Source organism: Herpailurus yagouaroundi, unplaced genomic scaffold, assembly GCF_014898765.1.
Source record: "Herpailurus yagouaroundi ecotype Mexico unplaced genomic scaffold, PumYag 483, whole genome shotgun sequence".
Lineage (NCBI taxonomy): Eukaryota > Metazoa > Chordata > Mammalia > Carnivora > Felidae > Herpailurus > Herpailurus yagouaroundi.
The window spans coordinates 2992722-3019054 of NW_024412700.1; the positions used below are offsets into that span (position 1 = coordinate 2992722).

Genomic DNA, 26333 nt, shown 5'->3' on the forward strand with positions numbered 1-26333 from the left:
CTCGCACTGGGCTCTGTGCTGACAGCTCTCGGAGCCTGGAGCCTGTTTCAGATTCTGTGTCTCCCTCTCTCTCTCTCTCTCTCTCTCTGTCTCTCTCTCTCTGCCCCTCTCCCACTCATACTGTCTCTCTCTCACAAATAAACATTAAAAAAAACTTAAAAAATAAGATGTCTTTAAGCAGAAACACATGTGAAACAAGGTTATGTATAGATTGGTTGACCAAAGTATTGTGACCAGACCTTCACCAGAACCTAGCGCTGCGTTTCCCTTAGGAACAGTGTGCGGCAGTTTTCCCTAACCCAGAGTTTGTGGGGACTTTCTAGAACATTACTGCCATGAATACCAAGAATCTCCTGTAACCACGCTTTAGTAAGGACTGAGTAAATCAAGAGAGAGCCACACCATGTAGTTCTGTGCGAGCTCCGAAGGTCAGCACTTCAGGCCAAACCAATTGTTGCTCAAGAAAACCCAGGTGAGGGATGTATGGTGTGATGTCGCTTTTTGTTGTGGTTACACATCTGTGTGTTTGCACGTGGCCGTATGATCGTTGGTAGGGTTGCCCGTGACAGGTGGACAGAGAGTGGGCGTGGGGTCTGCACAGCAGTGTGATCACAGCGGAGAAGGTTGTGGGGGGGGGAGTGGAAGGGAAATAACCTTTCTGATGATTTCATGTGGGTAAGATTGCCTGTGTCCCATGAAGATATTTGAAAGAAGAACCACAGCTGGTCCTCTGCACACGGACCGACTTGGGGGCCGGTGTCTATCATGGTGAAAAAGCAAGCTGCGAAACAATGTATAGAATGTGACTCTGCCTTTTAGGGACCATCTTCTTGGAGCCCCTGGGGGGCTCAGCCAGTTAAGCGTCTGACTTTGGCTCAGGTCGTGATCTCATAGTCTGTGGGTTCCATCCCACGTCGGGTTCTGTGCTGATGGCTCAGAGCCTGGAGCCTGCTTCGGATTCTGTGTCTCGCTCTCTCTCTGCCCCTCCCCCGCTCATTCTCTGTCTCTCTCTCTCTCTCAGTCAAAAATAAATAAACATTAAAAAAATTGGGGGACCAGTCTGCTTAAAGTCAGCTTCTAAGTTTAAAGGTACAGAGAGGACAGAGTCTCATGGGAAGGGATGATTGGTTTTCATCTTTACTTCTATTGATTTGTTTCCATAGATAACTGTAAGTATTGCTGTGTTGAAATTTGAAAAAAAAAATGAACAAAATGTGCAAAAGTCTCAATTGCCTGAATATTATTCAGCAAAGAAAAGATATTGCCATCTTTAATAGACTTCAGCGAATTTATTGCATACAAATTATATTAGCAGATTTTGAAAACAGAAGCAGCAAGGACAGATTCACTACAAGATTCTGAGCGATGTTACATGTCACACGTTAAAGTTCTTTGTGTTTAGGGGCGCCTGGGTGGCTCAGTCAGTTAAGCAGCTGACTTCAGCTCAGGTCATGATCTCACGGTTCACAAGTTCGAGCCCCGCGTCTGGCTCATGTGCTGACAGCTCAGAACCTGGAGCCTGCTTCGGATTCTGTGTCTCCTTCTCTCTCTCTCTCTGCTCCTCCCCTGCTCACACTCCGTCTCTCTCTGTCTCAAAAATAGATTAAATGTTAAAAAAAATAAAATTATTTGTGTTTTTTTTGTTCCTTTTAGGAATCATTAAGAGCCATCCGATATGAAATCTCTCCAGATAAGGAATATGCTCTGTTTTCATACAACGTGGAGCCAGTGAGTACCGTTCTTTTCTGTCTATAAAAAAATTGTTTCTCCCTTCTGAGACCCTATTAAGTATTTTCCCTTGAACCTTCATTCTCCGTGATCTTGGAATCCTGAAACAGTTGATGGGTCCCGAAAAGTCTCTTTTTAGCCACACTGCCACCTAGGAGAGAAGAAAGGTATAAAAATCCCTTTGGCAGAAAAAAAAAAAAAAAATCACTCCTTTTAGGGGCAATTTCGTAGGATTTTCTTGAGGGACGTGATTAGAAGTTGTCTTTTTATAAAGATTTATCTTACCCTTTTGTGCAGCTCTGTTTCTTGCCATTTTCTCAATCATACCATAAATTTTATCCCGAGAACAAAAACCAACTGTCAGGTTCTCCCTAAACTAAAATGAAATGTTAATTATCTCTTAGCCATCATAGTATTCTAGACAAGACTTGAAATATCACTTTTCATTATATAAACCCCTGTTTTTAGCACTTCATATATGAGCTTCCCATAAAATTGCACCAGAAGTTTCTATAAAATCTCACTCTGGGCTTTAGTGGCTGCCTAAAACTAGCTCTTTCTTTTCCTTTTATTCTTTTAACATGCTCATAATTTACTTTTTTTATTTTTTTTTAACATTTTTTTTTCAACATTTATTTATTTTTTGGGGGACAGAGAGAGACAGAGCATGAACGGGGGAGGGGCAGAGAGAGAGGGAGACACAGAATCGGAAACAGGCTCCAGGCTCCGAGCCATCAGCCCAGAGCCCGACGCGGGGCTCGAACTCCCGGACCGCGAGATCGTGACCTGGCTGAAGCCGGACGCTTAACCGACTGTGCCACCCAGGCGCCCCAACATGCTCATAACTTAAAATTCATCTTGGCTCTTTAATTTTAAATGAGCTTGAAGGTGAAATTTATTTGTATCAGTGAAGCAGATGTTCAGCTTATAAGAGATTAGCAACTTTAGAAATGTGCATTTGTGGAACTTTATTCCCTGGCAAGCAAAATACAGAATTCCACTGCCTTTCCTGTTCTTCTGAGACCATTCTGTCCAGGGTTTTGTGACGCTTCTGTGAGCTCTAAGGGTACCTGGATTTTAAGTCAAGCCTGAACACCTTCTTGGTGTGTTTGAGAGGCTCTTGTCCCTGCACGAGAAGGCTAGCTTGTTGAACGACATCCCGCTGGAGTACCTGGGGGCTTGGTTTGCATGGAGATCCAAGCCCAATCCTAGAATGTTTAGAATTTCTTTTAAAAGGTATTTGGCAGCTGGATTATTTATTGGAGATTTCCATCTTTTTCCTCAAAATGTACATCTTTTGAAAAACTGTCTCCACTCTTCCACCTTCTGTTGTTTTAATGTCCATAACACAAAAGTTTTCATTGTTTCCATCCACCTCCTTTGGAACAGCTGGTCATCTTTATCTGATTGCGGGAGGTGAGGGAACTGGACGTGGTAGAAGGCATCCTTCAGCCTTGGGACTGTGCGAGTCCTATACCCACCCCTGGGCTTGCCTCTCTAAGCCTCAAGCACACGGGCGTGTTGGACGTGGATCACAGAGTGGTTCAGCTCCCTTCGCGGACACTACCAAAAGTGTCATCTCTGCTTTTGAATAAGAGAAAAAAACTCAGCAGGTACTTGAAGGCTCTCATAGGGATGGGGTAATGCCTTTGTCGTGGGTTTGTCTGGGAGAGACACAGCCAACACCCATGTGAGAAAAGCTTAGGAAGACAGATGCTAGGTCATCTTAGTAGAGCCTCTTTTCTCAGTGGGAGGGTCTCAACACCAGGATGGGTTGCCTGGTTTCCTCATGAGCTTCCTGCTCCTAGAAGCCTTCAGCACAACACTTTGTATTTGTTCTCCCAAATCTTACAGAAGAGAGTCTCCTGTCTGCTCATCGGGGGGATCTGGGCGCATCCATGATTCTGTTCTGTGCATGGTAGAACTCTCCATCGGTCTTCCTTGTCTTTCCCGATGCCCCTTCTGAAAGAGTGCCATGGACTCCCATTCCAAGCGATGACTCTTTTGGTAAAGAACACTTTGCTAAATATGAGTCTTTGCCATGTAAAAACACTGGCTGTCCACAGGAACCTTGAAGGAACCGTTTCTCAACACACAGCATCCGTTGGCCTCTGGGGTAGGACTGTGTTGGAGTAGGAAAGTGTAAGAAACTAGGAGTGGATTTAGTGAACGGTAAAACTAATTGAAGTATTGAAAATGTGTGCTCTGTAAAAATTCTCTGCAAATGGATACTTTAAACTTGAATCGAAGGAACAACCCTGCATGGTTTTCAAGTAGTGAGCAGTTACCAGACATACAACTAAGCACAGGTTCTGTTCTTCTGGAGGAAATGTTGGCCCTCTGCAGGACGACTTGGAGTTGGGTGTTAGACATAACTTCCTAACTGGATAACTTAAGATGCAGATATTTTTAGAAAAGTGGGTGGCTTACAAGGGAAGGGTCTAGATCTGTAATTCTGGAGGAAATGGCACAAGCCAGGACTTTCGACTTTGTTTTTAATGTCTGTGTCATTATCCCTGGATATTAAAAAAAAAATAGTTTCCATAGTCACATAAATTTAAGAACTCTAGTTAAACAAAATCAAGTAAGTTTCTTTACTGAGGATATGTTGAAGCTTTTCATATTCTCATGTGGGTTACACAGTGTTTCCCAAATTGGTATGACCATATGTGATTCCTATCTGATGGTAGGGAAACTGGAATTCTATCTTTGGATCTATGTCTATCACATCCTTATTTGTGTGTTTCAAAGGCAGCCAGGATACCTTGTTTCTAGGCACTAACTCAACTTCTCATTGAAAAGACTGTCCTAAAAAATAGTTTTGTATGAACCAACTGTCCAATTACCAGGCATCTCTCGTGTAATAGCCTAAATGTTTCATTTGCAATAAAATTTCAATACATTGGGTCACAGCTCCACCCAGAATACCCAAATATTGCACTTTGCATTAGGAAAACAGCGATTCTTCCAACTGCTCCTCTCTGCTGCCCCGCCCACGGTGCACTTGCAAATCTAGCAGCCCCCGGGCTCAAGTGCTTATCTGGAACAATCAGCTCTTTGGAGCCCAGCTTCCTGCCTCGAACAAGGGGTCAGTGGGCATCTAGCCACGCTCAGGTGGGGACTGGATGGGATAGCCCATGGAAAGCACTTACCTGGCAAACCTAGGTAAGTGTCCTTCTTTAGGGCTTGGACACAGGGCTCTTTCCTCAGGAAGATTCGAGCTCCTTCTAGTCTTGCGGAGACAGGTCCAATGATTCTTTTATATCTTCAGTTTCATTTTGTGCACTAAGTCGTGCAAAAGAGGCAAGCTACCTTATGTCATGGAGCCTGCAATACAGTCACATAGGCACAGAACCAGTGCCACTTGTGTAGAACTGCCAAGAGGAGTTTCATGAGCATAAAACAAAAATTTGACCCCGTTAGGTAGACCCGGAAAGGCTTCCAGAAGGAATCAGATCTTCAGCTGGACTCTGACAGAGTCCGGTGGGGAGGGTGTGTGTGGTGAATAAGAGGTACAGAGGAACCCAGTGTGGCTAGAGATAAGACGGGGCTCACCCATCAGGTTCAGGGTTACAAAGAGGGTGGCGATATCTTGGGCTGTTCATGGGCTTGCTTCTGGAACTGAGTTTCAGGCGACTCTGGGGTGTTTAACAAGAGTTTACAGTTTACAAGAAAATAGCCGGAAAGATGGGTTGGGGGGCACCTGGGTGGCTCCGTCGGTTAGACATCTGACTTCACGTCAGGTCATGGTCTCAAGGTTCAGGAGTTCGAGCCCCACGTTGGGCTCTGTGCTGACAGCTCGGAGCCTGGAGCCTGGAGCCTGCTTCGGATTCTGTGTCTCCCTCTTTCTCTGCCCCTCCCCTACCCCTGCTCACACTCTGTCTCTCTCTCTCTCAAAAATAAATAAACATTAAAAAATATGTACGGGTGTGAATCCCATAAGCCGTGTCTGGAATGGAGAAAATTTCAAAAGTAATTAACTTAAAGGAGGGAAGTACAACCGTGGGTGTAGATGACGTGACCCATGGGGACAGTTACAGGAGCTATATGGAAGTGAAGAAGGCATAAGACTGAGTCTGAGGAAGTTCAACACGTTGTAAAGGTTATAAAGGATAAGTCTTCTAAGGAGTAAGAAGAGAGTCCAAACCGATGGCAGAAAAGGCCACAAAGTGTCTTATTATGTGTGTAACAGAAAGGAAATGCCCCAAAGAGGAGGAAAGCTGGCCACTGTGGACTCTGGACATCTGAACATTGTAGCACGGGGCTCCGCCCCGGCAGGTCCTCTGTCTCTCACGGTGATGTCACTCTTCCTCGTGGTGTGAGATGCCATGCCCGTGGTGCCGAAGTCCTGGGTTCACTTTCTGTCCTGCACCTTTCCTCGAAGCCCCAGGGGGAATGCTCTGCCACCAGATTGGTCACCATCGTGACCAACTCGCTCTGGGTGCCTTTGGACCTTCTGTGCAGCCTTGGGCATCTTGGAAGTCCGCCTGGGAGGCTCGGAGAGGACGCATTATCTGTCAGCCCCTGTCCTCCATCCGTGAAGGGTAGCCCAACCCACCGAGCTCCCGCAACCGCACTTCTAGGTTGCATGCCTCTGAGCACAAAGGGGCTCTCTGGCTGCGTCCGGGGCCAGGTCTGGGGGCTCTCCAAATGCACCCACTGGGGGTTGGTTGAAGCTTGCATTCAGTGGCTGGAGAAGTGGTGGATAAGGGCCGGGAGAGAATGGGGCAGCCAGAACAGAGAGTCCAAGAGCTTGGATACAGATAGTAAGTAAGGCAGTGTCTTGAGGACAGTAAGGGCCGAAGGAGAGACACTTTGAGTTTAATTTTATACTCTTCATTGTGTGTGCCTTCCTCTCATTTACTTAGGCTCACTGCAGCGTTGTTCCATTTCCCAGTTGTTTGACGTAAACTGGTTTGTTTGCCCATTGTTACGTTGTCAGCTGCTCAAGGGAAGGTCTCTGATCTCCCGTCTACCCCCAGCCCTAGCCCAGGACCATCTTTGCACATTGGGTCCACAGGACGTCTCCACCCAGTTCGGGGGGCAGTCTCCCTCATCAGAGCAGCAAGCAGGCTGGGCCGAGAGTGACAGAAAGACAGCAGTCCCAGCCCTCAGGACCTAATGACAGCTACGCCTTCCCCATCCTGCTCTGCTTGTGAGAAACGTGTCACTGGGCTCTGCCCCCGCGTGAGTCGAGGGGATTCCACAGGGAGTGAATGTGGGGGCCGCGGGGTCGTCAGGAGCACTTCAGGGGCTGCCTGTCGTACCATGTGTAAGAAAGTGTGGTTCCTTGTATCTGGGTGGCACTTGGTGACCCCACAGTCTGCTGAAGGACGTAATACACCCGCCAGGAGAGAGTAACAATCTTTCTTCCCCCGCCTTCAGAGTTTTGAGGAGTTGGAGAGGCCCCGGGAGGGCTGGGCCGGGAGCAGGAACACCAAACGGTCATCACCCCTCCGCAAGTGACTTGCTGATGACCGAGGAGGGGGGCACACCACTTTAACTTTTCACCAGAGAAGTGGGGATACCACTGTGTGGCCGATTAGTGACTCAGAGATGTCACAGATACCAATTATGGATAACAGCCCCACTGTCTGGGTTACACCACAAGTAAATGAATAGTATCGGAAGACGCCTAACCCAGACCTTGACATACAAGAGGATTCTCTATCGTGTAATTTCTCGTTATCATTTTATTTGTATTCTATTTTCAAGTTCAGCGGCCTAAAGATACCGCCTAAAACCATGCAAGCATAGTATTACCATCATCCTCTTAGGAACCCGAGTGAAAACTTTCTCTTTTTTTTATACTACTTCCAGAATCTCAAATTTAGCACTGAAATTAGAATACAGAGAGAAATCATTAGGCCATTAAACGTGGACATATTTCTTGTGGTTTCCTGGCACATATCTTAAAAAGATGTTTAAAGTTTTGTGCTGGAGAAGGAAAGTGTTCCAAGAAATATTATTATGCTCTTTTGTTCTTCTAAGGATTATATATTCTTGGTTAATGGTGGCACCATTAACTAGTCGGGGAAGTTAATCAAGTGATTTGCTATTCTGAGCCCAGATGGTGGTTCCTAGAGGCCTGGCCTTCTGTCGTGGCGTCCACGACAGAGAGGTTTGGGGACCGATCTGTGAGGGCTGAGCTGGGCATTTCCCAGCGCACGGAGGGGGCAGAAAGCGGGGTTTTTCCGGAGTCTCTAGCAATGTAAACTTCCAGACCTTCTCTCATGTCTGTATTTCTCAGGGTGGTTGGGAAATGCTGGTGTCACAACAGGAAGCGTCATGGTCCCTGAGCTTCCTGGACCCCGTCCCTCGGCTGAGAGAGGGGTCGTGTCCACCTTCTGGGGCTCACTTCCCCGCACCTGTAGGCTGATCCTGCTCCGACCCGAGAACAGGATGTGATGCTGGGCTTTTCACTGCAGAAATTTGAAGCGGTCTCACGTGGGATAACTTCCTGCCCTCTTCCTGTCCTCGGAGTGAGTGCTTGTGGCCCGCCTTGCTGTCTGAGCCACGGTGAACTTATAATTCAGGTGAAGCCTGAAAAGCACTCAAACGTGGACAGGCCTGATCAAGCCCATTTGGCGAGGTGACCCTGCCCTTCAGTCTTCAGCGCACCTGTCCAGCGTGGTTACCCGTCACCTCTGGGTATGGGAGTTAACTTTTAAAAACCAGCTTGAGACTCTGTAAACAGAAGGGGTTAGCTATAAATTATTGACCCCATATTCACGGGCTGACTCTATTACAGACGAATTCATGTGACTCGTGTAATCGTGGGTATGTGACTTCCTGTACCGCCACCAATAATGCCATAGTTACAACGTGGTTCTGATGTTTCCTACCATCCCTTCCTCCTGAGAACCGACGAGATCTTTGCCCAGGAGCATCCAAGGGAGACGTGTGTCTTAATTCTCGGGCTGTTGGACTAGATCTTTCCGCTTTAGCTGACAGCCTTTTCTGGGCCCAGCCCCGGGAACCTGCAGAGCATTGCAGGGAGCTCTCTGTCTTCTTCTGCAGCCGGAAGGTGCTCCGCGGCAGGGGCGAGGCCGGCCTTCAGTGAATTCTCGAGGTCTTCTTCAGGGCCCAGAGGTGCCCTGTCTGATCCCCAGGCCCCCGCCCAATATTTCTCAGAAGCCCCGTGATTCAGTCTGGTGTTTCGGTTCCAACCGTCTTTCGCAGAGTTCGTGAGATACGTTGCCCACGTTGTTTTGTAAGCACCTTACAGTTGGCTGTTTACCTGTGGAAGGCCGGGTCGTCAGCCACCACGTCCTGTGTTCGATTATGGAAAGTTGTCATTCGGGGTCTGAAACACCTGTTTTCACCCAGCACACCTCGGACCCCACGCACACGGTTCCGCCAGCTCGTGAAAACCCAACGAGTCAAAGTTCTTGCAAAACTACGTAAGGGCCACGCCAGCGTGTGGCCACGGGTGTGGATTTCCCCTCCCCACGAACCTCCCGCCTGGTGTCAGGGGTAAGTGTGGATTCTTCCTCGTCTGGAAGTTCGGTCGTCCGTTTTTTGTTGCTTTTGAAGTAACAGGTTCTTAGCGTCTCCTAGTTTACTGGTTTTTGTGGTTGTATCGTTTTACCACAAAACTGGTTCCAAACGTGTACACACACAGAATTTGGGGATTTTGTTTTGTTCATGTGCCTTTCTGTTCAGGTTTGGAGCTAAGTTTAAAAGCTCAGTACGAAGCCTAGGAAAAATGTGGTTCAAAGAGTGGTTCTTTTCTCATCAAAATGCAAACGTCATCCGGGTAATTCTGTGTGTGTGTGTGTGTGTGTGTGTGTGTGTGTGTGCGCGCGCGCGCACGCGTGCACAAGCGTGCTGCTCCAGCAACGGGGGAGAAATAGAGGCTCTAGCTTACCTGAAGTACCCTCCGTGGATCCCAGTTTAAAGACAAATACTTTTGAGCGTGGTTTCCATAGGGTGCTTGACACGTTTGTATCATGGAGTGCTGCACCAAGAGCCTATGTCTGCGTCCCCACAGGCAAAAGAACAGTCCTCAGGAGCCCTGCATGGTGGGCGGGGCCTGAAGCTTCAGTGGCTGCGGCCAGCAGTGGCCCGGTGTGCTGTGGTTCACAGGTGCCAGAAAACCTGTCCCCTCCCAGCGCCGCAAGCTGACCACTTCCTGAGCAGCCTCCCTGATTGGTCTCTGTGCTTCCCTTCTCGTTCCCTGTCCACACTGGTCTCTGCAGGCGGCCAGGTGCTCTTCAGCCTGAAATAAGGGCGGTCTCCTGGCCCCGTGGCTCCCTCTGCAGGCTGGCGGGACACCGGCATGTGACAGAGGCCTGAGGCCTGCGTGGCCTTCTCCACCTGCTCTGTCCGGCCACAGCGCCTTCTCTGTGGCTCTAACACTGCATGCCCCTGCCGACCCCAGGGCCTTTGAACTCACTCTGCTCCCTCCAGAACCTTCTGGCTTCTGGGAGAGGGCCCTTCTTGTGGTGGAGGAAGGAGGCAGGAGATGATCGAAGACCGTGTGGGCCACTGGTGGATCGGTGGGCTCGTTGGGGTCCCGTGCTTGGTACCAGCTGGGGCTGCAAATTTGGCAGGTAGTGAAGTTGGGACTTAAAGACGTTTTTGAAGGAGTGCTTTTCTCGAGGAACCATGGACACTCATGGGGTCATGGAGGGAAGTGAAAGCAGGAGGGACCAGCAGTAGGAAAGGGGGTCTTCCGTTGGGTCAGAAGTCTGGGTAGCGGTGGCTGCAGAAGGAGCGTGCCACTGTGGGCCAGTGCACGCGAGATGCCGTGGTTAGTCCCCCGTGGCAGGAATGAGGCAGGTGGGAAGGCCGGGGAGCCGCCAGGCATCTGCGAGAGCTGCTGGGGGACGAGGTGCCGCCCGGGCTCCCCGCGGCTTGAAGGAGAGGAGGCAGGACTTACTGTCAGGCCTGGCATTGAAGAGTCCACAGCAGAGAGGGGGCGTTGAGACCCGCTGAGCACCAGGCGTCGGTGAGGACTGGGTGCAGAATGGCAGCACCTGCTGAGAGGACGGGGGACACAACGTGTCAGCTAGCCACAGGGCAGGTGTGTCAGGGGATACCATGCCGTGGAAGGTCCGGGGAGCCAGGGCAGCTCAGAGACCGGCTCAGACGGGGGCTTCGAGAGGAGGGTGAGCGGTGGTAACGTGATGACTGTCACTCCTGCAGGCCCCCCGCTCGTGGAGGGTCTCTGAGTGATCCAGATTGATGAGTGAGGTTTGTGTCGTCAATAAAAGAGGTGAAGAAAGGGAAAAGAGGTTTGCTGAGTGACATAGTGAGGCATTAAATAGAGAACACTTAATTGCTTTTATTATACACGGCCGCCATTGTAACGTAGCGAGGGGAAACATGACTCAAATTCTTCCTGAAAGATTTGTTCCTCAGTTCCCATTTAACAGGCCATTATTGCGGGTGAGCTCGTTAGCAGCAGTTACATGCAGGGACGCAAAGCTGATTGATACGGACCCAGCTACGGGGTCCCCTGAACAACAGTGACGGCTTAGAGACTTTCCCCAGAGATCATCACCTATTATCCCTACTCGGTGGCTGAAGCATTTTTCTGTTACTGAAACCTAGAAGGAATTCATCACTATTGTATGTTAGGACCGGTTCCATTTGTGGTCTTGGGTTCCAACTGCCGTTAAGGAAAACACTTTAACGCAACGTTCCGCGAAGATGCCTTCCGGAGTATTTCCAACAATATCACACATATGGCCACGTTAGTTCGGCGGTAAAATTAGGCAGCCTGCGACTGGAAACGGGTCAGGACACACTTCAGCTTTTCCCACTGGCAGCCGTAGCTGTCATGTGTGTGATAGCAGATAGACTTTTCAGAACGTAGTTTTTATGAGTTGATTGTATCCCCGCTTCTTTCTTGGTGTTTTCCGCAGTAGGGATGCCGTGTGATTTGAAAAACCCCATGACATGCTCCACGCACGACACAGCAAATGCCTTGGGACCGTGTGTTCTATTAAACAATAGGTCTTTATTTCCTAACAGTCTTTTTCCCTCTTACTGGGTTGTGCAGCTCCTGAAGGGGGGGAAGAAAAACCCCAAACATGGGAGAGGAAGTCTCCAGAGTGCTCGGTCGTGAGATAACGTGCACGTACATCAAGGCTTGGTGGGTTTTATTGATGCATCTGCTATGGTGGGACTTCCAGCCAAGTCAGTAACCACAGTTTTGGAGCCTGTAGAAATTAACGAGCAGAAGCGATGAGTTGTTTGAATGCGCCTTAAGTTGGGAGCTGCCCTGGGCCTCTCGGTGTCTGTCTCACCTTCTCCTGGGCGGTGGCAGCAGCGTGACCGACACCATCGAGCCCGTGTTTGCAGGATTTCCCGCGGGCGTGTTTGGGAGCGCGTGGGTACGGGTGCGTGTGAAGGGGGTAGACCTTGTGTCCGCGGAAGGTGGGAAACGGAGAGGAGGAGTGTGCAGTGTCATCCTTCCAGCAGCCCTGCAATCTGTTACCTAATTAAGAAATTATAAACTGGAAAGATGCTCATCCCTTTACGTGGAAGGAGCCCAAGCCAGGCACCTTTCCATAACTGAGCGTGCCGCCTGACCGACTCATCTGGGGCTTTGAGAATTCTCAATTTTTTTTGGCTACCACAACAGCTACCAGAGACGATTATCGAAAGAAGGAAAACCTTTTTGTTTTCTTAACGCTGGATTGAAGAAATAAGAACGGACAGAAATGCCCGGGTAGATTTGACGGACGCTTGGCTTTGATCTCATCACTTCTTGGGCGAGGAAAGAAGAATTAGTAAAGGAGGAGACAGGTCCCCAGTGAGTCCATTCCCTCCGAACCCCTGAGGAAAGAGGATCTTGGGGTGAAGCCCAGAAAGCATCGTCCTCTCATTCTACAGATTGGGAGACCGGGGCTGGACGAGGCTGCCCGCTTTGCCCGGGGTCGTGGCTGACTCAACGTCCTGTCTGTGAGGCGCCCTCCTGACTCCACTGTGCTGTCCCTGCCACTGCGGCAAAACCGGACCTGGTTTTACCAGCTGTCTTCTGGCCATCACTGAATTCATTTGTCCCCCCCCCGCCGTGCTAGTCAGCTAGTCACATCAGGGACCACCCGTATGACCTCACTTAACCTTAATTATTTCCATAGAAGCCCATCTCCAAATACCGTCACACTGGGTTAGTGCTCCCACGTGAATTTTGAGGGGACACAGTCGATTCCCCGGCACTTCACCACTGCCCCCTGAAGTGCACGTCCTTGTCACTTGCAGAATACGTTCTTCCCGTCCAGATGGCCCCCAGGTCTTCATTCCGGCATCCACTCTAACCTGAGTCCACATCTCACCTGAACATCATCTGAATCTGCTCTGGTTGAGGCCCGAGGTCAGATTCAGCCTCAGGCTGTCTCCTGTGCAGCTGGGAGCCCGTGAAGCCAGTCATGTGCTTCCAGAATGTCATGGTGGACGGGCAGGGACACACGTCCCGTTCCAAGTGAGAGATCAGAAAGGGGAAAGGGGGACAGGCCCGAGGACACCCCACATCTAGCAAGTTTGTGTCTGTCTTAAGTCTCGAGACTCATCCTCTGGCTGGAGGCTCTCTGCACAGGGGCCTTGCCCCTGGAGAGCTGCCCTCTGCCCTGATGATTCTCATGATTTCTGAATTCTTCCCTTTTCTTGGAGAATGAAGCCTGTTTGCAGCCAGAGAGCTCTACGGTCCTGTCCCGTAGTATCCAAGACATCGGCATGCCCTCTTTCGTTCTGTACCAGGTTACTGTCCCCTGTGGTCCCGGATAGCAGTGTTCCTGCGATACGATCCCTCTCTGGGTCTGCCTCTGCTCGAGTGGCTGGTTGAGCTCTGGCTCGCTCCCGGCTGGTCTCTACCAGAGGGTTGTTGGGACACTTCCAGACAGGCCTCCTCGTTTCTTCAATACGAGTAGGTGGAGCATCTTCCGAGTGGTCCAGTTTCCGGTCCTTCCCACATAACCACTCCTTCTTGCGTTCCTCTCCGTCCTCTCAGACCGTCTGTGAGCAGTCAGGAGGACCCAGCCCCCACCTTCCACATTCTGCTTAGAAGCCTCCTCGCCACCTGTCCAGTTCCAAGGCTCGCAAGTCCTATCTTCCCCAAGAGACTATAATTTAGCCAGAATTCTTTGCTGCTTTATGACAGGGGGACTCTTTCTTCTCGTTTCCCATGATGGGTCCTCATTCCAGCCGAGAGCTCATCAGAATGGCCTTTACATGCACATAGGGACCAGCGGTTCTTTCACGGCAACCCAGGCTTTTTCCAGCCACAGCTCAGCCCTCCTCCAGCCTCCATTCGTCACCCACTTCCGGGCTGCTTCCTCATTCTTACATGTCTGTTACAACAGCCCCCCACTTCCTGGTACCCAAATCAGTGTCATCAGCTCAGGCGCTACGACAAAATTTCTCAGACTGGGCGCCTCAAACAGTAGACATTCATTTTCTCACGGTTTGGGAGGCTGGAAGTCCGGGTTGGGTTTCTGATGAGGGCTCCCTTCCCAGCTTGTAGACGGCCGCCATCTTGCTGTGTGCAGGCCATGCCTTTCCTCGGTGTGTGCGCAGAGAGAGAGAGGGAGACAAGTCTCTGGTGCCTCCTCTTGCAAGACCACAAGTCCTATCGAATCAGGGAACAGCCCTATGACCCCATTTAACCTTAATTAACTCCTCCTCGGCCTGTGTCCAAATACGGCCACACTGGAGGTTAGAGCTGCAGTATGTGACTTTGGGACGCAGATGTTGAGTCAGAGCACCTCCCTCCTCCAGCGTCACCAGGCTGGCGCTTCTGACAGAACTAAGATCCCTCACCCCTCCCCCTTCCTTTGACTCTCCTGACCCCTCACCCGCAGAGGTTTTTGGGGCTGCTTCTCCTTCGCCTGCCGGGGTGGGAGTTTGTCCGGCACGCAGATTCTGAGTCCTGGACTCAGTCGCTTTTCCTTTTGCAACACGCTGTCCCTGGGCATCCCAGTCTCTCACTGCAATTCCTGTATCAGTCGATGCGATCCACTGACCAGCAGCAGGGGTATGGCCACAAAGCGTGTTAGAAATCCTCAGCCTCAGACCCCTGCCCAAAACGTAATGAATCCGACTGTGCACTTTAAGGAGATCTGGGTGCGACTGACTCTGTGCATTGCAGCCGGAGACCTGCTTCCCTGTGCAGCCACGACTGGCCAAGAGGTCTCACCTAGTCTCCCCGTCACACGCTCTGCTGCCTCCAGGGAGCCCCGAGGGACCCGGGGAGTCTGCCCCCTCCATCCCCTGAAAGTTCTACCACACCCTTCAAAGCCCTCCCTGACCCCACAGGTGTGGGTTAGTGGCCCCCGTGTACGTCCTCAGCCCTTCGCAGTTGCCAGATAGTCTCGGTCTCCACTGGACTCGAACGGCCTCGGATGTAGCCTCACGCCCCAGCTGCCCCGTGGCAGGCCTCCACGAGCGTACGCTCAGTTCACAAATGGACGCGCACCCCCTCCCCCTCCACGCGGTTGTCGCGGCCGCTCAAGCCCTCTCGGGGCTGTGAGCACTTGTGTGGGTGGAATGTTTGCCCACCGTGAGCGATTTCAGCTTCCATGATTCAGGCTTCTTAACTGCACTTTTGTTAAGCCGTGCGTATAGACATATGTTCTGTGAAGTGTCTTTTAAAGCCCTTCGTTCTAAGGAGACTTGTAATGTCATAAATATGTAAGAATGCTCTGCAGCTCATCTTTATAATCACTCAGCCCAGAATGCATGTGGAAATGCTGTCGTTGGTGGATTACAGCTATGATAGTCCTCAACCCATCTTGGATCTCCTTGGTTTTAGTGTAGAAGCATGTTATACATAAAACGATTAAAAATTGAATTTTTCTCTTTCTAAAGGTTTACTTTTTTTTTTTTTTTTTTTGGTGGACAGCTCTCTGACTTTTAAAAAATTTATTTTAAGTTTCTTTGTTTTGAGACAGAGAGAGAGAGGGAGCAGGGCAGAGAGACGGGGGGAGGGAGAGAATCCCAAGCAGGCCCCGCGCTGTCAGCACAGAGCTCGACGCGGGGCTCAAACTCACAAACCGCGAGATCATGAACTGAGCTGAAATCGAGAGTTGGACTCCTAACCGACTGAGCCACCCGGGCGCCCCCAGTTCTCTGAGTTCTAAGGCCCGTGTAGGCTTGTGTGACTGTCAGCTCCCGTGAGGATACTGAGCCCTCATCACCCCAGAAAGTCCCCTTTGAGGTCAGGCCCTCCTCTACCCTAGCCCCTGGCAGCCAATAATCTGTTTTCTGTCCCTGCAGTTTGACCTTTCCTAGAATGTCAAGTAAGTGGAGACAAACAGTATGTAACCTTCTGAAAGTAGCTTTAAAGAGGAGAATCTTTTTGCGTCCAGATACGGAGAAAATCTCTGACTTCTCTGGAATCTTACTGCCTTCACCGTGTGAGCATGTAACGCATTCTGCTGTGGGAATTTACCTGCTGCTTCATCGAAATGGAGGACTGCAGGTTAAGCTGTGAAGATGTGGTTCCTGAGTTCCTGCAGGGCTGGGAGGCGGGGCGGGTGCGGGGAGGAGAGGAAGGAAGGACCTTTGTCACACGTCATCTGCCTGGAGCAGCCAGTGCCGGGGCTGGGAAGAAACCCGGGAGGTGAGGTCTTCATGAAGCAGGTGAAGACAGACTGATCCTTCGTGCTCTGTCTTCAAGAGGGAGCTGGGCGGTGACTCAGGAGGGGGGCGCAGAGTGATGCGAGGCGGGGTTGACCCCTCCCTGCCGTGGATGCGCGGTTGGCTGCCCCTGGGGTGCCAGGCTCTTTCTCTGGACGGCCGATTCCTTTCCCTGCTTGCTGCTGTCCACTCACACCACATTTCCAAGCACCAGACGCTCCCCTGCCCGGCTCACAGGGTGGCGGGACACCAGTGTCCCATCACAGTGGTGGACACGTAGCAGGGACATCTGAGAAAGCGTGGCTCTCTTGAAAGAGAGACGGGGTGGCCCTCCCTCCCCTGTGGCTCCGCCTCCAGCAAAGCGTGGGGCACCAGGCACGTGGGACAAGCAGGGACCAAACCCGCGGGAGGGCGTCAGAGCAGGAGACGGCCCTCCTGGACGGCGCCATTGAACTGCCCCCCGACCGCGTCCTCTAGACTCGCGTGCCGGAGAACCGACCTGCCTGTCGAAGCCACTGCCCTGGGACTCTGCTGCTTGCAAGTCAGTGAATCGCAAGTGACCGCACACTCTTCCCTCCGGCTGGATGTCCTCCGCGACCTTGTCCAGCTGCTGTTGTCTCCTGTCGAGAAATGTAAGCTCTTCAGGGAGGCCTCCCCAGTTGCCCTGGGCCTCCCGCGGAGCATGCCTGTCTCCTGTCCCTGAGCTGTGGGCTCCCCACAGGCACAAACGATCCGTGGTGTTTGTTCACACCTGGCAGGTAATAAATGATCGGCAAATATTGGGTGAATATACGAAAGGACCAGTGAATGCCATAGGATCAAGAAAGGGAAAACGAAATCACGGCCTTATCCCGCCACAGAAGGCCATGCGAGAGGTTGAGGACTTGAGGACTCTCAGGCACCAGCATTCTGCCCTCAGGGTCAGGGAGGGCACGTCATGGGCCCGTCCTGCCCCGTGCTTGCAGATGGCCTCTCCCCGTGAGTCCCTGGATCTTGTGTGACCCGTGTGTCACGTGGCTGCCTTGTTCCTGACTCGAACCAAATTGAGCGATTGGCCCCGGGAACTTGGGATCCTGTTTTTCTGCATTCCCGCTGCCGTTGCCTTCGTCGGGACTCCTGTGGCTTCTGGCCGAGACGGACACCACGCAGCTCCTCGTCTGACCCTTCCCCGGTGCACCTCCCGCCCAGGGGCTGTTGGGGGGCGTGGCGCTGCCTCCTGCAGTTCTAACCGTGCCCCAAATCCTGTTCCCTGTGCCTACAGACTCACCTTCTGAGGGCTCTCCTCCTGCGTGGAGAGCACCCTGGACTTTATTCCCCAGTCCCCAGCAGCTCCTGTCTGTAGCCCGACGGCATCATGGGATCACAGGGCTGGAATGGACCTTCCAAAGCACAAAGATGAGGAAGGTGAATTCTGGAGAGTGGACGTTGACTGCCCCAAGTCCTGTGGCTCACCCACTGGTGGTAAAGCCAAAACCGAAATCATCATTGCACCCCAGGGCTGTCTTTCCCACTTGCGTGCCTTCCCCCGTCACTGCTTTGGGTGGACATGTCGTGGCGGCCAGTGGATGGGACAAAGATCGCCTGCTTGCTCGTGTGCGGGGCTGATCTGTTCCGCGTGTGGAACCGGCCAGAGGCGTGAAGCAGGATCTGAGGAGCAGGATTGTAGACGGAATCAAGCTTTGCACACGTACGGCTAGAGCCGTGACAGCTGTCATCAGTCGTAATGTGAGTGTAGGAGGGACGAGACTGTGGTCGGTGATTTTTGCAGCCACATCTGCGCCCCCAGACAATGATGGAGAGCAGCTGCGGACAGATCCGGGTCAGGGACCGCAGAGCGGGAGCCCTCGGGGCCTCTGCTGCTGGCACGGGCTCTCTCATTAGGCCCTTGGCCGGGGCGGGCGGGTGGAGAGCAACATGTTCTCATCAGGCTCCATGAATGTGGCTTCTCTTGACACACCACCCCGTCCCTGCTTGTCCCCAGGAGTGTCCCACCGAGGAGGAGAGGTCCTACTGGCCAAAAAGGCTTGCTCTAGAAGATGCTGTCAGTGGAATTCTTGTGGACGCTTTAATTCCTAATCAAGAAGGGATGGGGCGCCTGGGCGGCGCAGTCGGTGAAGCGTCCGACTTCAGCCAGGTCACGATCTCGCGGTCCGTGAGTTCGAGCCCCGCGTCAGGCTCTGGGCTGATGGCTCGGAGCTTGGAGCCTGTTTCCGATGCTGTATCTCCCTCTCTCTCTGCCCCTCCCCCGTTCATGCTCTGTTTCTCTCTGTCCCAAAAATAAATAAAAAACGTTGAAAAAAAAATTTAAAAAAAAAAGAAGGGAGACTGATTGTCTTAGACGCCCCCCGGTTCCTCCGGGGACGTGTGATGTCTCCCTTCAGAATAGAATATCTGCCCTGATCTGCACGCTAGGTGTCTCATTACTGAGGCCTCGCTTGCGTCCTTCTTAGCCTGTGACACATTCCAGGATGCCACCCCACAACTTGTTCTTAACTGTCTACCTGAGACTCTGCAGGTGTTACCAGCACGTTGAGCTAAAGAAACGAGCTGGCTTTTCTCTCGAAGCCAAATATCCATGCACCTGACCGAATCAATAACGTATGCATTCCTAAAAAATGTTTTTACAGGTTAAAGAAAATTTTAATTGTAACTTTACGGTAACCGCACGGACTTCATCTTTGTGTCTGTGGCTAGTATTCCGCGCTCTTTGTTGTCGCGTGGACCCTGACACACTCAGTTACCTGGTAATCTGGCGGACACATTCTCTTAATGAGCAGGAGGCTTGTTAAACTCTGCCAGGCTGGTCAGTTCTCACAAAGCCATTAGTCAATAGGAAACAGGATCTGGATGTGGAAGACTGTGCCCGTGAACCACTCTACTCAAATCTCTCTTTTAGCCGTTTACCGGAGTGTGCATTCTGAGGCTTATGGGTTACTTTTGCTTAATTTTCTTTAATTTTCGCAGGATGGCGGGGTTGGATGGGATGCAGACACCAGCTTTTGTTGTTTGTGAAATGTCGTTTAAGAATTTTGATTGTCCCAGGGGACCCTGGGTGGCTCAGTCGGTGAAGCGTCCGATTTCAGCTCGGGTCGTGATCTCTAGGTTCATGGTTTGATTTCCTACTGCACTGACAGTACAGAGCCTGCTTGGGATTCTCTCTCCCCCCTCTCTGCTCCTCCCCGACTTGCTCACGTGCATGCACGGGCTCTCTCTCTCTCTCTCTTGAAAAATAAAAAACTTAAAAAAAATAACTTCGATCATCCCAGAAGTCCTTCTACTTGGGTCATGATTACTGGTTGATGCGTGTTAAATAGGTGCCCTCCTCTTCCTCTCTCAACATGAGCATGTACTCCTTCCTGTACCACGTTGGTCATATTCTGTGATGAATAAGATCGTAGACTTGTGAGACTGGAGGGACGTAGACGGGCATCCGGTCACCGTACGGCACAACTTCTCCGGAAGGGAACGTTCCTGCCTCTCGTTACTTAGCTCTGTTCTCTGTTCTCTCTTTACGAGGTTCCTTCCCTGTAGAACACCCACTCCTGAAGCTGGACAGTTGTGACTGTTACAGAGTTCTTCTCTAGACGGACTGAAGTCTACCTCTTAGGACGTCATGTTCCTGAATCGTGTTCCACCTTTGACAGAGGAGTGGCCAGTGGCACTTTCTGCAGTGATGGAAAGAAATGGTGTGTTTCTGTGCTGTCCAAGACGGTAGCCACTGCCCACACATGGCGGTGGAGCACTTGACATGTGGCGGGTGTGACGGAGGAACTCGGTTTTTAATTGTAATTAGCCTAAGTTTAAATATCCACGTGTATCTATTGGCTACCAAATTAGTCCAGTTTCAGAGCAACAGCAAATACAATTTTTCCTCCACTGTCACTTAATGACCCTCAAATATTTGGAGACAGCTGTTGTGTATCCTTAGTGTTTCCTTTGTGCAGCCAAATGAGTGTTTTAGGATAAGTGTCCCGATGGCTAAGATCTTGGTCACCCTTGGTTCACCTGTCATGCTTCTGAATTAATGAAGTAATTGAGAGAATTAGTGAACAAATAACTGGGTTTTCTTTCTTCACACCAATCTCATCCTATCTAATTCTCTTCTTATATAAACTGAGGTTTTGGTGTTGTGACCATGGGTGGGGACGGGGTGTGCAGGGGAGGAAGACAGAACCGGGGAGGGTCATGTTGTCTTCAGCTCCCCCCTCCATTACCCCCACCACTAGCAATTGGGAAAAACAGACTTTTTAGCTCTAAGGTATCAATGGCTTATAAAAATAAGACGTGCCAAGCAGGGCATGTGGTCTTGCAGTGAGAGCTGGGTTTGTCGCTGGTTTGCACAACAGTCTGTATTGTCCAGCAGAGTGCCCCCGACCATTTCTCGAACAAGAAAGAAAGCACACAGGGTGGAGATACAGCAGAGCCAACTTGGGGGCAAAACCGTCCCACGGCGAACAGATTCCAAAGCACATGAGCCTGGGAATCGAATTCTAGGTTCAATTCTGTTTTTATGGATCAAACATTATATCCTTGTCACTTTGCAAAGCTTCCCGTTTTTTGTGTGTGTGCTTTTACATCTCATGCAAGCATGAACATCATTTTTCGGTGTCTTTTTAGAATCCCTCGGTATCACAGCATCCACATTTATTGTAAACAAAGAGTATATTCCATGGTCTGTTTTTACTTAAAATGGAAAAGCCAAGCTTGGTAAATAGACCTTCATTTCCTAATGAGGCAGACCCCATTTTTTTTTCACTCGAACCCGAACATCCATTCTGCTAATAAGTGTTTATTGACTACTTGCTCAGTCCCAGGCCATAGTGATGGCCTCCCCCAGGAGGAAGATAACCATGATCAGTGGCACCCATTAGGCCACAGCGATAGGACTGGTGAGCCAAGTAAAGTTCACATGGAACGTGCTGGGCCCTGGAGGACAGCAGTGAGGGAGACAAGCTTAGGCTCAGAAGCAAAATTAAAACGTGGTTTGTTGTGCCTTCCCTGGGGTCTCTCGGCACATGTTGGCATTGAGGTTATAGACCAGAGTTGCAAACACCACAACCACAGAGACCACTGGGAAGGGGGAGCCAGGCAATGGCTGGGGACTGGAAGGGCAGCCAGTGTCTCCCCTCTGATGCTGATTCAGCAACTCATATGCCCAGGGTGGGTTCTCAAAGTGCAGGAAGGATTTGGGTACAGGAAAGGAGCTGTCGCTCGAGATTAGGGTTAAGACTAAGAGTGGAGTCTTGGGTGTAGCTGCAACGATGGCCACCATGACAGTCGTCATGGTGATGGTGGTGGTGGTGGAGAAAGCAGTAAAAAGGACAATGATGAAGACTGCTAATTATGATGGCACCAACGTCAGAGATCACGATGGTGGCGATAGCAGTCACAGCAGACGAGGACTGACGTCACTGTTTCTCAGTGGCCTCTCTGTGAAGGGAAGAAAGTCTGAAATAGGGCATTCCCACCATCTTAGTATACATAAGGCCCTCATCCAGCACTGGCTGGCCTGGCTGGGCTTCCTTAGGGGAAAAGACCATCCTGCAATGAGCAGGTTACAAAAGGTGGGAGCCTGGGGGTCGAGTTCTGGGTTCAAGGGGTGCTAACCAGCCTGCGGTGTCCGGAGCCACAGAGCAGGTCTGGAGGGAGTCGGATGAGTGTGTGGGTTCTCTTGGCTGTCACTGGAAGGTCTGGTCAAGATCACAGATGGTGGTGACCTTATGCAAGGAGAAACTAGGATCCTGGCAGGGATGGACAGACGTCGGCTCCTGCTCTGGAGGTACTGGGCTCTGGAGCCCCCGCGTCCCCCTGCAGGCCGACTCACAGGCCTGAAAATAGGATCTGCTCATTACTTCATCTTCTGGCTCCGAGGGGCCCGCCGTGTGGCCACAGGAGGACGGCTACACTCGGTGGTGCCCCCAAGACAGCAGTGACAGGAGTAGCACTCCAAAAACCTCAGACATACCCGTTCTGTTAAAAACATGGCTTGTTGTGGTTTGGAGCAGGGAGAGAACGGAAGAAGATACTGAAAAAAGATTGGTTTAACACGTGTTGCCCAAAATAGCACAGTGAAAAAATAAAACATTAGCCCATTTGATCAACTTGGGATCCTCATCAGCACCCATTCAATTATTGAACGAGTATTCGTGAAGTCCGGAATACGTCATCAGGCACTCTTGGCAGAGCTAGGAATACAGCAGCAAACAGAACAGACCAGGTCCCTGCTCCCATGGGTCTTGTATTCTACCGGGCAGACACCAGGAAGAAGCCAATAATGCTTATAACATGCCAAGTGGGGATAAGAGCCGGAGAGGAAAATGCAGGGTACAAAGGTGGGGCTTCCGAAGGGAGGAGAACGCGGTGGCCCCTTGAGGGAGTCACATGGAGGCAGAGAACAGGAGGAGGTGGCGATGAAGGGACCTGAGGAGGGGCCCTCGGGACAGCTGCGGCCAGCGTGCCGGCCCTGGGAGGGGCGGGGCGGCCGTGCGGCCACAGGACACGCATTCCAGGTGGAGCCCTGGATGGTACTCGAGCACTTCGTCTTTAAACACACACACGGTGATGCGCACAGCTGCCTCCCCCCAGTTGATCTGTGCGCCCATAAACCACCCCGAACACAGCTTCGTGATGTGAGCAAGAAGGCGAGGGAGTCATTCACACTCCAGGCACGGTGGGTGTACGTAGCCTCCCAGTCAGTGCCCTCTTTGGCAGGCTGACCAGAGGGCATTGCAGCAGGAGTAAAAAACACATCTCCCCCATCCTCGCAGACGGTATTTAGGCTCCAGTGTCAAGCGGTAACTGAGAGAAACCCCCCAAGTGTGGGACTGAGCCTTGCTGGGAGGGAACAGCTAACACAATTACCCGCTCCTCCTGTCCCCATGGTTAACCATGTGATGCACTGTTGGCGAGGGTGGGGGGGGGGGGTGATGCAGGGCGGGGGCACCTGGCAGGTGGCACAGAGACTGCAAATTAATCATCACTCCTGTGCCGATGGCTGCATTCGTATGAGGCACATACGTAGTTTACCGCACTCTGTTAGGATCAGATATTAATAGCTCCGATCTGCCTAAATTCTGACTTAATTGGCAGGAAGAAAGCAGAGCCGTGCAGATCTTGACTGAATAATGATGCATTTTGCATTGTTAATAATTCCTGGTGCATGGACGTTACCTTCCTGTGATCACAGGGCATAATTTCTTCTTTATGAATCTTTGAAAAAACAACTATGTGGGGTTTTACTATTAAATTCGATGGTACTCCTTCACTGTGCTGTTTAAATTATGAATTGATCTCACTTAGTTGTCAGACTAGGGATTGTCAGCTCTAGCAAGCTGTTGGCTCAGGATCATAGGGCATGTACTCGTAAAATAACTATGCATCCTGTCTAGGACCCTGAGTGCCACTGATGTGTAAATGGAAAACAAAAAAAAAAAAAAAATGGGCCCTGTGCCCTGAGCCAACAGGTGCTCCTAGGTGCACCCAAGGATTTGGTCCACCAGAACCTGAGCACCCTCGGTGTGTGCTACTCTGTTCCAGGCACTGGGGTGGCCACGGAAGCTCAAACAGAGGAAAAGCAAGCCCTCGTGCTGTTTGATCACGGACCTGAGTCCTACACACAGATGACTCAGCTAGTGAGTTAGGCAGCATTGTTCACAACTATACCATATGCTGGAATTGAACTAGGAACAAGTTAGTAGTTAATAACATCCTAATTATATGGTAAGGCTGATCTGCCCTTTTAAAGCAGCCTCCCTGTGGACGGAAGAACCAGGAGAGGCTATGGACAAGAGAACATGCCATTTATTCAGGCACCCAGGGGCAACTACAGAAATGGTGCCATATCCCTGCAACCTTCTATGGCAGTGGGTTCTGATGAATTCTGATTCCGTCTTTGACCAAAGGGTTACTCTAGGAGCTGCATTATTCCCATGGGTTTCCTAGTCGAGGTGATCCTTATGGGTGGGGAGATCATGCATCAGAAGGGACATCTCAGTGGATCATGGGTGGAAATTTTCACACTGTAAGAGCATTCCACCAGAGCTCAGCCATTCTGTAATAGGCTCAGGTATTAATGCTGTTTCTGGAGCACTTGACAGATCACTGTGTGTGTGTGTGTGTGTGTGTGTGTGTGTGTGTGTGTCCCCATATCCTTTGCTACACTCAGGATTCTCGGAGGTAGGCATATATCTTATTTGTTATTCATTAGAGTCTTGCCCCACTATGTAGGCTAAAGAATGAATGAATGAATGAATGAAGGGAAGTTAGTTTCCCCTTAGGTAGCAATGATTGTGCTTCTCACTCCAGGTCATCTATGGCCTATGACAAGAAGCTAATTGTCACAGTGAATTCCTATCATGTTTGCTACCTCTGATTCTTTGATGTGTACTTATTCCCATTCTTGTATTTTTAGTTCATTGTCTTTATATATATATAAATCTGATTCCCAACTTCAAGTACCCTAGAGAAATAGAATTAGAAATAGAAATAGAATTTATTGGCCATCCCCTCTGGCCTTGCCCATAGCACCTCCTGTCGTGTTGAGCAGAGAGGAAACTATCCATGGTAAGTTTCAGACTAATGAAATTGGATGAAGCGGCTCTGTGGATTTCAAGTGGGATTCACCAGCTGACCTAGACCAGATCAAGAGTCTGCCTGGACATTGGGTCTTTCCCCAGTCTCTGGACAGGCAACATGAATAAAGATTCAGGCCCACATCCATTGCTTAGATGGCAGGGATCCCAGATCCAGGTCAAGGACAGGTTGTGCATAGAAGGGCATTGTATTCATATTCTGGTGGACTTTGTGGTTTTTCATCCCCCAATTGTATAATTGATTCCTTGTGTCGATGTTCAAGTTTTTCCTTGATGTTGATGAATTTAAAAACAACTGTGTAATTTGGAATGTTCCCAGAACAGACACGAAGGAAGGGTTCCTTTCTTCCCTTGCTCTGCTGTCTCCTCGCTGTCCTTCCCCTCCCCATCTTTTCTCTCTTGGCGCTTCCTTCCCCTGGATGTCCCCCCCCCCCCCTCGCCACCTGCCACCTTGTGTCCACTCTTCCTTCCTGACATTCCCAGACCCTACTGTGCTGTAGGCAAACGGTTCTGGACCTGAAGCCAAGTTTCTTCCGCAGTGCTACTTGCTGGAACTCTCCTGTAAAGGGAAAAATTACTGGAACTCTCCTCTACAGGGAGTAAATTAGATCACTTCTTAAAGGCCCCCCATTCTAGGGTTATCAACCAAAAATGATTTTCATTCATGTAAATCATAGTAGTCATGCTGACTAAAGATACTCTTTTCCACTGTTACAGTGAACTTAAACAAGATCTCTACCAGGTGGCACTTCCCGTAACATCGCTAAGCAGATGGAGAGCAAGTAAAGAGCCATGTGCTCTCTCCGTCCTTCGGTGGAGGGGAGAACAAGACCGGCAGAGGCAAGAGCGGCCTTTATCAGCAAAGGGGGCTGCGCCGCATTTTTCTTTCCCACATAATGCCTAATATGTTCTGACAGCCGAGTGGAGTTTGCACTTTGGAGCATTTTTCTTTGTATATGAAAACCGTTATCTCACATTTAGAGCGGTGTGGGACTTACTTTTCTCGGGATCAGGTATTCATTTTAGTCATGAAAAGGAAAAGGGTATTTGACCCAAATTACAAAAACCACTGAAGTAAAACTGGCTCATTTTATCCTCCCGCTGTCAGTGAAAAATGCCTTGAGTGTCTCCCACTTGCTGAGTGCTGGGCTCAGGGCTCCGGGGAGTGGAGGCGGGGAGGCGCTGACTCCCGCCTGCAGGAACCTGCATCTGGCTGGTGGCATGGAACATCGTTGGCGGTCCTGCCCTTACTATGATGGCAGCACAACTCTGAGAAGACCTTGAGGCGTGTCCACGGTGTCTTTATATCCACTGTATATGAAGGTGTTAAGGACACGGAAAGCAAGGGAAGGCCTGGCATGATGTGGGTTAATGCTAGAGAAGCTTCTAGAAGGAAAGTGAATATTGAGCAAGCCTTGAAGGAAGAGC

At 50.5% G+C, this 26333-nt stretch overlaps 1 protein-coding gene across 3 annotated transcripts in view; it reads left to right on the plus strand.

The window, feature by feature from the left end:
• Positions 1-26333, plus strand: part of DPP6 (dipeptidyl peptidase like 6) — a 941878-nt gene that overhangs the window by 666035 nt on the left and 249510 nt on the right. For all 3 annotated transcript variants that reach the window (XM_040464519.1, XM_040464518.1, XM_040464517.1), the window contains exon 5: positions 1654-1728. In XM_040464519.1, coding sequence (XP_040320453.1) covers positions 1654-1728 — 75 coding nt within the window. The remainder of the gene's footprint in view (positions 1-1653; positions 1729-26333) is intronic.